The sequence below is a fragment of the Mustela putorius genome, unplaced genomic scaffold (assembly GCF_011764305.1).
Source record: "Mustela putorius furo isolate JIRA1106 unplaced genomic scaffold, ASM1176430v1.1 tig00000508_pilon_pilon_pilon, whole genome shotgun sequence".
NCBI lineage: Eukaryota > Metazoa > Chordata > Mammalia > Carnivora > Mustelidae > Mustela > Mustela putorius.
In genome coordinates, this window is record NW_025421402.1 from 3,574,068 (window position 1) to 3,586,900 (window position 12,833).

A 12,833-nucleotide genomic window follows, 5' to 3' on the forward strand; every position below is an offset into this window, starting at 1 on the left:
GAAAACCAAGACTCAGCTGTTCAAGTCGGGGGAAAGCATGGAGGGTCATGCACGAGTAGACCCCATAGGGAGGGTCGTCCCGTCTGATGGTCCTGGACATACTTTGAAAGCCAGAAGAGTTTTTGGCTCAATGTAAATTCTGGATATCTTGTTCGACGTGTTGCGCCTACACTTTCCGACACGGTCGTTTTCCCACTATAGACCTCCAACGACCCCCTTCCCCTGCCACAAAACTCTCTTCCTCTTAGTCCTGGAATCTGCTCCAGATGGAGTAGCAAGGACTCACAGTGTTTCTAGGTGGAAAGCCACAGCGCCCATGGTCTCCACCTTGGCTACGTTTCCCACCTTGGAATGAACTAACCAGCTTTTGGAGCTGGAGAGGATGAAAGATGTCAGTTGTCTAAGCTGGCCAATGGCTAAACGGAAGCCAAGGGAGGAAACATGATTTGCCTGGACCACGCATCCAGGGAGTGGCCGAGTAAGGCCTAGAAGTCAGCTTTCAGCTCTTGTGACTCTTAATTAAGTGCTCTTTTCACGTCACCAAATGGCTTTGATGTCCAGGAGTGCTGTGTTGGCCATAGACACTCCCACACTCCCTCCTGCCCAGAAGACTCTGAGGAGATGGTGTGTTTTTTCCCAGAACAACTCTCTGGGCCATCGCTGACTGGGCCAGCTCAGTTCTCAAACAGGCCAGTGTAATCCCCCAGGAGGCCTGGCCCCGGAACAGGCAGAGGTTGAGGGAGGAAGGGAGGGAGGGAGAAGAAAGAGGAAAGAAGGGAAGAGGGTTTGGGTTCATTTTACCTAGAACTGAAGAAAAACAAACGATCTACAGGTATTACACAAACATAGCCACTACATATCAACCACCCACAGTAAGAAGAATAGGGGGTGGGCTCAGGTGCCCTCCAGAGCAGAAGATGCTAGAAGGTTGGATAGGGTGATTCAATCCCCTCCCCGCGCCCCCGTTCCCCCTGCCCCCCAGGCTGGACCTGCCTGGGTCTTGGGGGGGGGCAGAGGTTTTCTATCAGCTACATGAGTGAAAATCAGGGGGCTGAGTGAAAATCAAAAGACAGCCTTGATCCCAAAAGAACTTGGGCCAAGACAAGGGTTCAAGGCAGGGGGACAGACACACAGGTTGGCATGTTCACGTGGCATGGGGAGTAAGCAGAATGTCGGGATGTCATTGGGAGTGTTGAGGAAGTCTGCAGAGGAATCGGAGGGAAAGGAAGGGAAAAGAAAGTGGTACTACCCCCTTTCTCCAGCTGGGCTCTGGGTAAGACTGCAATTTGACTGCCCAAGGCACAGATTCCTTGCTCTCCCTGAAGGCAGAAATGGAAGTGATCTTTCCCCAAGCTCAGTTTCTTCCACCTCCCCCAGGAAGACTCAACCTGCCCTTACCTCCTTGAGGCTGCTCAGCTTCCAGCCCCAGCCCATCCCCACTGTGCTTCAGCCAGACCACTCCCCCCTCCACAGAAGCCTTATGCTCACCCTCCTCTGGGCAGAACATTTTTCTGGAGATCCGGAGACCCAACAAGGGGGCGGTGCCCATAGGGGCCGGGGTGTTGGCCGGATGGCACTGATTCTCTTTGCCTGGCAGCCCGACTCTCTTTGCCCTCCCAAGCCCTTTTCCAATGTCCACGAACAAGGATTTCTTAGGTCAGAGTCTCGGCAAGACACAGTGTTCTGGGTGAGGGTCTGCCCCCAGGTGGCCCTCGGTGGGTCCCAATCAGCCACCTAAACTGTAACTGCACCAGGAGGCAGTCAAGGGAGGGATCAGGATGGGGCACAGTGTGGAGAGCACTGTGACAGGAGTCAGGAGTCTCGAGCCTGGTTTCTGACTCTCACCCCCTTGGGATTTTGCTGTGCGATCTGGCAGAAGTCCCCTCCTTCCCCGAGTCTGCTTCTTTATCTATAACATGAAGGGATTGGACTGGATACCTTTTGGCTTAGGTATTGTGTCACGAAGAGGGAGGAGGAGGAGGAAAGAAAAGGGGCACAAGAGGGAGTGACAGTGGCAGAGATCATCTTAGGAAGAGAGGTCACTCCTCTCAGTCCCAGTGCCCTCATTTGTAATAGGTGAACAAGCAGTTCTAAAAGAGGAGAAAGGAATATAATGACTCAGGACAGAGCCTACAAAGTAATGTGCTGTGGAAGGACGTTAGTTTCTGAGAATAGGCAGGGGCTGGCTTCATGGGAGAGCAGGGTTTCAGCAGTGAGGGGTAGGAGCCTGTGTGTGGGGGGGTGGAGGGTAGGGGCTGCTTCTAGCTGACAGCTGGGAGGAGGTCCTGGTGGGGGGCGGGGGAGCCCTGCAGGTGAGAGGCCAGGCCGCTGCCAGGTGCAGGGGTCCCCTGAGGCCAGACCGGGGCTCCGGGCATCTCGCATTGAGAAGCGAGCCAGTGAACACACGGAGGCTTCCCGTCTGTCCACTCCTGAGTCTGGATTCACACACCAGACCCTGCAAAAAGCTCACATTTTCCCAGCTTTTCTCACCCAGAATCACTTCCTTTGTTTAGAGGAGGGGGTGGGGGAGGAGACGGAGGGCGAGGAGGGAGGGGCCCGCGGGTGCTGCCGCCGCCCCCGCCCCCTCCCGGTGTGCGGAGCCGGGTTGTCACTCAGCTCCCGAGCCGGGGGCGACGGAGGCGCCGGCGCCCGAGTGGAGTCCCAGCCAGCGACCATCCCCCTGGACCTGACAGGCTGGCCCTGGATGGTGCAGGCAATCCCCGGAGCGGGCGGCTGCCGAAGGCGTCGAGCGGGGAGGGCGCTCGGACACAGCCCTTCAGGTGGCTAGGAGCTCTGCTAGCCCTGGTGACCTTGGGTAAGTCTGTGCCTCGCCTCCGTGGCTCCGCAATGAGGATGCAGGAGAGGGCCGAGAGGGGCGACCAGAACGCCCTTTGGGGCAGGAGCGGGGGAGAGTCGCTGGCCTGGGAGGGTCCCTGGAGCGGGACCAGATGCTGCTGAGAGGTGGGAGCCAGCCGCGGCTGGGGTGGGTGGCGCCAGGCACGTGTGCGCACCGGCGGGCAAAGGGGCGTCTGCGCCGCGATCTGCGGCTGGGCTCGGTCGGTCCTCCAGCCCCGCGCCTGCCAGCCCCGTCCCAGGTGCGACATAGGGGTGCTACCTCTTTAAAAGCGCCCGGGGCTGAGCCTCCGCCACACCATGTGATTGCTTGAAAGGCCGGGCTGGGAGAGCTGCGGCGGGAGCCCGAGGACGATGAGCCGCCGTTCGCGGTGCCTGGAGCCCAGCCCTGCCCGGCGCGGCCCGGCAGCACTGCGCGCCGCCAGGTGCCCAGAACTTTGGGCACTGCCTCCGGGACCCCCTGGTGGCCAGCGGGCGGGATGGTGAGCTCCTTGCGGCCTCTTCTGCGGGCTGGGTGGGCAGAGCCAGGCACAGGGACCCCCGTGGGGGGTGTGTGCCAGCCGGGAGCTGCCTCACACCTGATAAAAAAGCTAATGGAGGAGTGAGCACTGCTATTTTAAGTTTTTGAATGGAACCTCTGGGGATGATAAAGAGAGGGGACAAAGATTAGGCAGAAAAAGGGCCAGGGAGGGTTCCCTCCAGCCTGGGCAGGCACTCTATGTATATGCCACTTGGGGTAACACTCCAGAGGACAGCGGAGTTTCTTAGCTGGTGGGGCTCCCCCTGCAGCTCCCAGGCAGGCCTCCCCACCCCAGGCTTCTGTGACCACAGGTGCCTGCCTCCTGACCTTTGGTGCCTGGCTGCTGATGTGCCTGGCCTGCGCCTGCCATGCCGCCCTCCATCTCGGCCTTCCAGGCCGCCTACATTGGCATCGAGGTGCTCATCGCCCTGGTCTCTGTGCCTGGGAACGTGCTGGTGATCTGGGCAGTGAAGGTGAACCAGGCTCTGCGGGATGCCACCTTCTGCTTCATCGTCTCGCTGGCGGTGGCTGATGTGGCCGTGGGCGCTCTGGTCATTCCACTCGCCATCCTCATCAACATTGGGCCACGGACCTACTTCCACACCTGCCTCATGGTCGCCTGCCCTGTCCTCATCCTCACCCAGAGCTCCATCCTGGCCCTGTTGGCAATCGCCGTGGACCGCTACCTCCGGGTCAAGATCCCCCTCCGGTGAGTCCAGAGCCGCTGAAGGGACCTGTGGTGCCCCACCCTGGGCCCCAGGCTGGGTGGCTTGAGAGAGGATAAAAGGTAGAGCAGAAGACCCCATGGAAGCCACTGAGTCCCTGGGCCATTGTGCCCCAGCCCTCACTCTGCCTTCCTATCCCCTCTACAGTGCTGAGCCTCAGTGGAAGTGGGGGTGGGGAGGGGGCTGAGTAGTGGGAGGAATTTGAACCTGGGAGTGCCCAGGACCCCAGAGCCGAGGCTGCTGCTGCTTCTCCTGAGCTGCTTCTCCTGTGTGGCCAGGGAAGCCCAGGCTGCCTGTCCAGCCTGGGGTGGGGGATTGGAGGGGGCCACCAAGACAATCACAGTGAGCACTGGGTGGGAATAAACCAAGCTCCCATGTGGGGATGGGGAAGGGTCCAAGCAGATGGCTAGAGTGGGGTGAAGGTGTCAGGATGGTGGCCTCCCAGGGACAAGAGAGCTGCTGCTCCAGCTAGAGACCCCAACAGGCTTCCTGGACACACTCTTTAGCTCTCGTGTTTCTGGCTCTGTGGCAGCCAGCTCCACCTCCTCGGCTGTCCCGTGGAAGCCTAGCGGTCTGATCACCTCTGACCAACTTCCACTCACGGGATCTCGGTTGCAGGCAGGAGTGGGGGGAGATGCTGGTGCCTGGTCTTGAAGCCCCCATTCTGTGGCTAAGCTCTGTGTGACTTTGCCGGTCACTGCTGAAGAGCTGATGCTGGGTCCAGGCAGTGCCAGGGTGGGTGGCCTTAGAGTGGCGGTCCTCAGGCCGGCGTCCCGTCCACGCTGGGGCCTGCCAGGCCGCAATCTCGTCACCAGGCAGTGCCTGGGCTACCAAGTGCCAGTGAATGCCTGGGCTCACGGCCAGTCTCTTGCCAGCCCCACTGGGACACTCTCGGGAGGCCCGCTGGTCACCAACAGATTCCCTTTCTACCGGGTCTGGTCTGGTCACCAACAGATTCCCTTTCTACTGGGGAGCTCCGGCCAGCTCTGGCACCTGCCATCCCCAGAGTAGCTTCCATAGCTGGGAAGCTTGGCAACTTCCCCGGGCAGGCCTAGGCGCCCACATTTCTCCCGGGTGTGTTACATTTGCACACGTTTACCTTTTCAAAGCTTTTCTTCGTGCAACATTTTTTCCCCTAGCCTCCTCACGAGCCTCTAAGGGAGGTGGAGTAGGAGCTGGTAAAGGAGAAACTTTGGAAAGACCCAGGGGGTCTCCTGAAGCCGGGTGGGAGCACAGCCTAGATTCCACTGCCCACCTTCCTTCCTGACTCTCCCTGGCCCCGTGCCGATATGATACGCCAGTCCCCATGCCCTGTGTACCTCCCTCACAGCCTCCCTGTTCCCAGGGGAGGTGGGTGAAAACTGCTGCTCAGGGGACAGGGGGAGGGAGAGAAGGAGGCATTGGAGCCGCGCGTGGGCGTGGCTGTGGAGGTGCCTTCCTGCTGCCATTCGTCCCAGGCCGTGGCTGGGCTGTGCAGAGGAAGCCAGTCTCAGCCCATTAGGGCCGCCTGGGCCTCCCAGCCGGGCCATTCTAGCAAAGTGTTGCCACATTAGGAAACTCACTCAGATATGCAGATGTAGGAGGGCTGCTCGAGAAATCCTGTTTGCTGAGCGGGTGCCAAGGTGAACCCAAGGCCTGATCCTGATGTGACAGAGGTCACAAGCCTGCAGAATGTGCCCGACTCGCCCTGTGGGAGTGGGGGTGGGGGTGGCTGAGGCGGCAGGACCGCAGGCTCCGTCTTCCAGGAGGCAGCTGTGGTTGCTCCTTGCTCCAGCCTCCAGGAGCTGGGAGTCTTGGGGAGTTGCCTTTTGAGGGCCAAGGCAGGGGGGTGCCTAGAGACAAAGAATACGGGCCTGGGCTCAAATCCTTGCTGTGAGTTCCTAGCTGTGTGCCCTTGGGGAAGCCACTTTTTCACCTTGTGAAGCTTCAATTTCCTCATCTACAAAAGGGAACATTAGTAAAAGTACCTTCTTTGGGCACCTGGGTGGCACAGTTGGTGAAGCATCTGCCTTCGGCTCAGGTCATGATCAGAGAGTCCTGGGATCGAGCCCCCGCTGTCCTGCTTGTGCTTGCTCATTAGTAAATAAATAAACTCCTTAAAACTATAAAATGATAAACATCATTTAAAAAATAGTAGTACCTTCTTTCTAAAATGATGGGAAGAAGATAATAAACTCCTACATATGAAACACTTAGCATGATATGATGCACTTCGTATTACCTACAAGCCATAAGCGGTATGTTTATGTGTGTAGCTTTATTAACATTATTAACATCTGGCTCAAAGTGGGTGTGAACAAGCCAGCCTGGGCGCCGCACCCCACGCACACTTGCGCACTCCTGCAGCCACGCACATGCCCTCCTGCCAACATGCGCATGTGCGCACACACACACCACGCACACGCACGCCGCATTTCCAGGGAGGTTTCAAAATACTGCTACGTTATACTTATACATGTCTCTTCCTCCTTGGTGGCTTGCCAGTGTGTTCAAGGCAGTGACCTGAGCAGCCGGTGCATGTTGTCCATTTCTGCAAATTCTCCAGAACGCCTAGCTCAGTGTCTGGCACAAGGCAGACACTCAGTAAATGTCGATTGAGTTGGATGAGTTTTCAGAGCTAACCGGCTTGAGCCTCCATCAGGCCTTCCAGATGTCTGACCTCTAACCTCCTTGCTGGGAACCTCCCCTGCATTCTCCTTCAGGGATCTGACCATAGCTGCCCCGACAGCTCAGGCCGTTCCTTTGGAGCCACGCCCTAGCAGTGCCTGGGAGGTCCTGCTGCTGGACAGGAGTCCCCTCAGGGAGAGAAAGGCAGCTGGGGTCTAGCTCCTAAGGCCAGGATCCTGGAGCCTGGGTTGATGGGCTGGGTCACTCCAGACCATGCCCCATCCCTTCCCTGTCCCCCTACAGGAGAAAGAGGATGAGTTAGAGTCAGCAGTCTGCTGGGCCTGGGAGAATATCTCTCAGCCGAAGGTCCCCCTGCACTGGGCTTGCTGCCCTGACGAGCCAGACGGAGGCAGATGCTGCGGACACTGGGGAGTACTAGTGCCTGAGCGCTGGGGAGGCTTCTGTGGGGTGGCTGGGTGACAGAAGTGAGCCTGGGCCCCTCACCAAGCAAAGTGTGGTTTGGTCAGCCAACCACAAATTTTATTTCATTCCATTTGGCACAACACCAAGAGAGAAAGAAGCTTCACATCACATAGTATGATTGAGTTACCAAAAAAAAAAAGAAAGAAAGAAAGAAAAGAGCGAGCTCAAACTGTTGATTCATCAATAACGTGTGGTCATTTTCATGTGTTTTGTATCTTATTTGCATAGCACCTCTGCATGCCTGGTAATCCAAACCCTGTTCCCCCAGAGCTCCTACTTCTAGGGAATCTCCAGTGTTTATCCACCACCCCTCACCCTGAATTTCTTTGGCGGCCCTGTGACTCCAGGGGGCTGGTTATGGGGTGGGGTGCCAACAGGGGGCTCCCCGACCAAAGCCCTGTCTGTGGGAAGGAGCCCTGAGCCAGGGCTGTCTCTGGCCAGAGAGGCTGGGGTGGCGTGAAAGGGTGGTAGGCTTCTGGGAGTCAGAAAACCTTGAGTTTGAGCCTTGCTCTGTTACTACCTAGCTGTGCATCCTTGGCTGAAATATTCAACCTCTCTGAGCCCCACCCTCACCTCATCCGTTAGGTGATGGGACTAGATCTGAGGCCTCTGAGCATCCTTTCAACTCTAACTCTATGGTTCTTCCTTATCGCCACTCGGGCTGGTGTGGTGCTGAGATCATGCAAGGGGTGTGTTGGGTTGTATTTTCTAGTTCCCAGGGGTTCTGAGTCAGGCACAGTGCTACGTGTTTTTGTTTGTTTGTTTGTTTGTTTTTTACATGGTTCATCGTATTTAGTGTTCTGGCCTCTCACTCGCAGACAGCATTGCTATCCCCATTCTGTAGACATTTCTGTAGATACACTGAAGTCTGAGGGCCAGGGGAGTTCAGTGATTTGCCCAAACATCTTGTCAGGAGCAGAGACAGGATTTGAATCTGGGCTTGTCTAACAGACGTCTCTGAGCGGTGGGCCTGCAGGTATCTTGAATCAGACCCACAAAGCTGTGGGATTTATGGAGGACTTTCCTCAAGGCTGCCAGTGGGGTGATTTTTCTCCTCTGATCTTTGCCAGTGGACTCTGCACTCAGCTCGGCCGTGCTGGGTGCCTCCCTCTCAGATTTCCTCACCTTCCCTCCAGTGGGCAGTGGAGCCCCAGGCCGGCCTACCTCTGTCCATAGCTGGAGGCCTGCCCAACTGGGCCGCTGACCCCGGAGAGCCCAGCAGAAAGTGCTGGAGGCCAGCATGCTGGGGCAGGGGAGAAATCTGGTAGATTAGGACCCGTTTGCTGTTAGGAATCAAGTCAGCCTTTCCCACAGTGGTGAGCCTGGGTCTTTTTTGATAACCAGAGTGTCTCCTGTGCTAGTACTCCAGGAGTTAGCGCTGCTTGGAAGCAGGGGAATGGCCATGATGCCTTCTAGAGAAGCCTTTGGCCAAGGGTCATGGGGTGGAATCTTGGAGGCCGTGCCCTGACACTTGATATTTATTTCTCAGCATGAATGGAATCCATGCTCATGGAGAAAATGTTGAGAAATGTAGGGAAGAAGAAAGATGGTAAAGTCACCAGTAATTCTACCACCTACAGATAACTAGTGTTAACATTTTGGTGTTCCAGAAAATCTTTCCACATGTATCTCCATATATATCTGTATCTCTAAATATATATATATAGAGAGAGAGATAGATAGATAAAAATATAATTTTACATGGTGGAGAGCATGTGTGGCTCTCTATCCCACTTTATTTACTTGCTGTATTGTAAGTATTTCCCTATGTCAATAAGAGCCGTTTTGTAAGAATTTTATGAGGGTAAAATATTGGATTGTCCTTTCATTCATCTTGTAGGTTTCAGCTAACACAGTCCTTCCTCCGGGAGGATGTCTCTGCCCCCCTCTCCCCCTGGACCGGGCCAGTCTCCTCTATTAGGTACTCAGGCTGCCTCTACTTCTCCCCGGTCGCTCATGGTCTAGGTGGTTTTCCCGAGCTTGCTAAACAGCAAGAGGGCCAGGACCCCATCTGTGTATGTATCCCTTGTGCCTGGCCCAGAGTAGGCATGCCAGACACATGTTTTGAATAAATGAAGTTTATGTTTTATTTATTCATTCTTACATTTTTGGCTGTTTGGATTATTACTGATTTTGTATTATTGCAATTAACTCTACAAGGGTGCTCACAATTCCCATCATTTGTGCGGTCAGGGCCAAGTCCAGAGCCCTGGGTGTGCATCAGGAATTTTAAATGGGGTTAAATATTTCCCGTCTTTACTCCACCTCTCCCCACTCCTCCGGCCCACCTCCACGGACACTGCGGATCCCCAGAGTGTGTCTGGTACTCCTCTGCCCATTTGCTCTTCCGGGCTAGGCAGCTGCTGTAGAACAAAGAAGAGGCTGGTGGGTCGTGGTGGGATGGGGGAGGAAGAGGAGGTGGGGGGGAGGGGAGGCCTTGGCACTCAAGCGGCCTTGGAGATACTGGCTTAGGGGTAGGCAGGGATTTTGAGGCAGCTGGCAAAGGCCTTCTGTGAGCCCAGAGAAGAGGAGAAGAGGCACCTTCTCCTGCATTGCTCCTCACCCTGGGGGTTTTACCCCTAGTAGAGGCAGAAGGTCAGAGAGATGGTGACTTCCACAGACCTATTTCATAAACTGACATTGAACCCCTGCTGTGTCCCAGGCACTTTGCAGGCTTTGCACCTGCAGACACAAAGATGAGCGGGCTGGTCCGGGCTCTGCTCCATCTGGAGGCTCTTAGCCACTGTCGACATTGTGGATTCCTGCAGGGCAAGGTGGCCGAGGACAAACTCCCAACCTGCCTGTGGTGGGACTGGGGGTGTCGGGAGAGACTCCCTTGAGAAGATGCCATCTGAGCCGAACCTTAGAGGAGAGGGGCTACGCCGGGCAGCCATCAGAACATTCACACAGAGGAAATACTTAGAGCAAAGGTCCTAGGGAAGGAATGTACCTGAAGGGTTTGGGGACTGGCAAGGAGGTCTGCGCAGCTGGGGTAGAGTGAGACAGCTGGAGAATGGTCCAAGACAGGACTGGAGAGATAATGATCTCCTGGCTTGGAGGCTGCTGGAAGGACACTGGCTTTTATTCCGAGGGAGATGGGAGCCATTGCAGGGTTTAAAGCAAAGAAGCCACATGATTTGACATAGGTTTTAAAGGCTTCTTCTACTGCTGTGTTGAGAAGGCACTGTACGGGAAAGCAGGGGTCTCATTACTGCAGTAATGGCTCGAGGGAAGAGGGAAGTGGCCTGAATCAGAATGGCGCCCAGCAGGTGGTGAAAAGTGGTTCATTCTGGCTGTGCATTTTCAAATTTTACTTTTTATTGAGGTAAAATGTTTATATAGTGAAATGCTTAAGTCTTAAGCGTATAGCTTGATACACTCTTGCATGTAGGTGTATCTATGTAGCCAGCACCCCATCAGTATTTGCAACCTTTTCAGCACTCCGGAAGGTTCCCTTGGGTCCCTCCCATATCCTCGGAAAGGTCACCGCTATTCTGACCTTCATTCCCATGGACTCATTTTGCCTGATCTTGAACTTCTACAAAGGGAATCCAGTAGTATGTTCTCATTTGTGTCTGGCTTCTGAAGCTTAAAATTACATCTGAGATTCATCACTGTTATTGAACAAAACAGTAGGGCTTTTTCTGTTGTTTGTTGGATGGCTTGTGGTTTTTCTTCTCATTGCTAGAATTCCATTGTATGAATGTACGAAGATTTGTTCACATTCTGGATGTATTTTGAAGAGCCAAGGAATTTGCTTATGGACTAGATGTTTGATGGGGGAGAAAGAAGAGTCAAGCATGACCAGACTTTCAGTCCTAAGTCACTGGCAGGATGACATTATCTGAGGTGGGAAGGGCTGCTGGGCGGTACAGGTTTTGTGAGCAATGGGGTTCAGATTCAGACACATTGAGTTTGGGGTGTCTGTCGAATAGCTCTGGAATGTTGAGCGGGAGGTTGGATGCATATGCAAGGATGGAGTTCGGATGAGAGATGCAGGCTAGGGATATAAAGGTGAGAACCATTGCAGGTCGATGGTGTATGCGTCTCCAAGGAACCCTGATGAGATCTTCAGAAGCAAAGTACAGATCGGGAAGAAACGAGGCCCGAGCACTGAGAGGCAGACGTAAGAGGAAAACCTAGAGCCCCGAGTGAGTGCTTGGAAAGTATGTCAAGGAGAAGCGAGGAATTGGCTGCTGCGGATGGCTGCCCATGGGTCCAGGGAGATGAGGCCTGAGAATTACCAGTGGATTTGGCAAGAGCAATGTCATGGAGTGGTGGGAGCAGAAAGCCTGGATCGAGAAGGCTCCAGAGAGAAGAGGAAGGAATGGAAGGCAGTTAATGTAGGTTACTCTTTTGAAGAATTTTGTTATGAAGGGAATAAAGAAGCAGAGCAGAAGCCACTGGGAGAAGTGGAAACTGGGTACTTTGTTTTGTGCTGTTTTCTAAGATTGGAGGGACGTTAGTACATTTGTGTGTTGATGACTAACCATCCAGCGGAGACCGCAAAACTAACATTGGAGCCAAGGAGAGGATTTTGGGGGTTGATGGCTTTGGTTTGGCCGGCAGGGTCGGGACCCACACAGAGGGGCCGCCTTAGAGAGGCTCGGAGGTCATCTATCAGGCAGGAAGTCAGTATGTGGGTGCAGATGCCGGGAGGTGAAGCTCTCTTCTGCGTGTTTCAGCTTTCTCCCGGAAGTGGGAAGCAAGGTCGCCGGCTGGGAGGGAGGATGCGGGAGGAGGGGGGAGGAGGCGGGAGTGAGAGTAGCAAGTGTGGAATAATTTTCTGGACGTGGGGGAGGAGGGACGAGACTCGGGAAGTGGACTATAATCGGGGGCGGCATGAAGGGCCCACCTGAAGTTCAAGGTCATGAATCTGAGGGGAGAGTCCAGCGGCATGGCTGTGTGCTTATCACAGCCGTGTTCAGCCGGGCTGACACAGGCTTGGGAGAAGGTGGAGAGTTCATTCCTGCATCGCACAGAAGGGCCAGATTCTGGCCCAGGCATTAGGTGTCTCATCATGGTCATGGTCAAGGAGTGGGCCCCAGTCCCCGGGGCTTAGGAACTGGTGGAGGGAGCGAGCCAGCACACCGATAAGCGATAAGCGAGTGGTGGCTACAATCATAACTTGAGGAGAATTCAAGGAACATGACCATCGTGCTCTTCTCTGCGGCTGACTCTGGTGTCTCCAAACCCTGAGTCAGTGTCCAAGGAAACCCACAGGTGCCTGAGGACTTAGGTAGAGCCATGTAGGCCCTGTGGTTCATGGTCAAGAGTGTGGATTTTATTCTAAGTGTGCAATGAAGCCACTGAGTGCTTTCAGCAGGGAATGACATAATCTCCATTACATTTTTAAAGGTCACAATTCGTCAACAAAATATTAGCAAATCAAATCCAGTGATAGATAAAAAGGATAATACATCACAACCAAACAGGGTTTATTGCATCCTTGCAAGGGTGGTATAACATTGAAAAAACTCAATCAGTGTATTCAGCACATTAACATGAAAAGGTCACTCTGCCTGCTGTGTGGAGGATGGGTTGGAGGGGGCAAGAGAAGACTGGAAGAGCTCATGGTTATAGGCGGGGTTAGGGGCAAGCAGGGAGCCCAGGAGGCAGTGGAGATGGAAGGAACTGGAAAGAGT

At 54.7% G+C, this 12,833-nt stretch overlaps 1 protein-coding gene across 2 annotated transcripts in view; it reads left to right on the plus strand.

Annotated features, from left to right (window-relative positions):
• Positions 1-2,579: 2,579 nt before the first annotated feature.
• ADORA1 (adenosine A1 receptor) overlaps positions 2,580-12,833 on the plus strand; it is a 31,111-nt gene continuing 20,857 nt past the window's right edge. Inside the window, exons 1-2 of one of the 2 annotated variants that reach the window (XM_004756338.2) lie at positions 2,580-2,815; positions 3,685-4,082. In XM_004756338.2, coding sequence (XP_004756395.1) covers positions 3,742-4,082 — 341 coding nt within the window. In that variant the 5' untranslated portion in view covers positions 2,580-2,815; positions 3,685-3,741. Of the gene's footprint in view, positions 2,816-3,017; positions 3,336-3,684; positions 4,083-12,833 lie in introns of those variants that run through there. The other variant, XM_004756337.3, reaches the window with a different exon arrangement.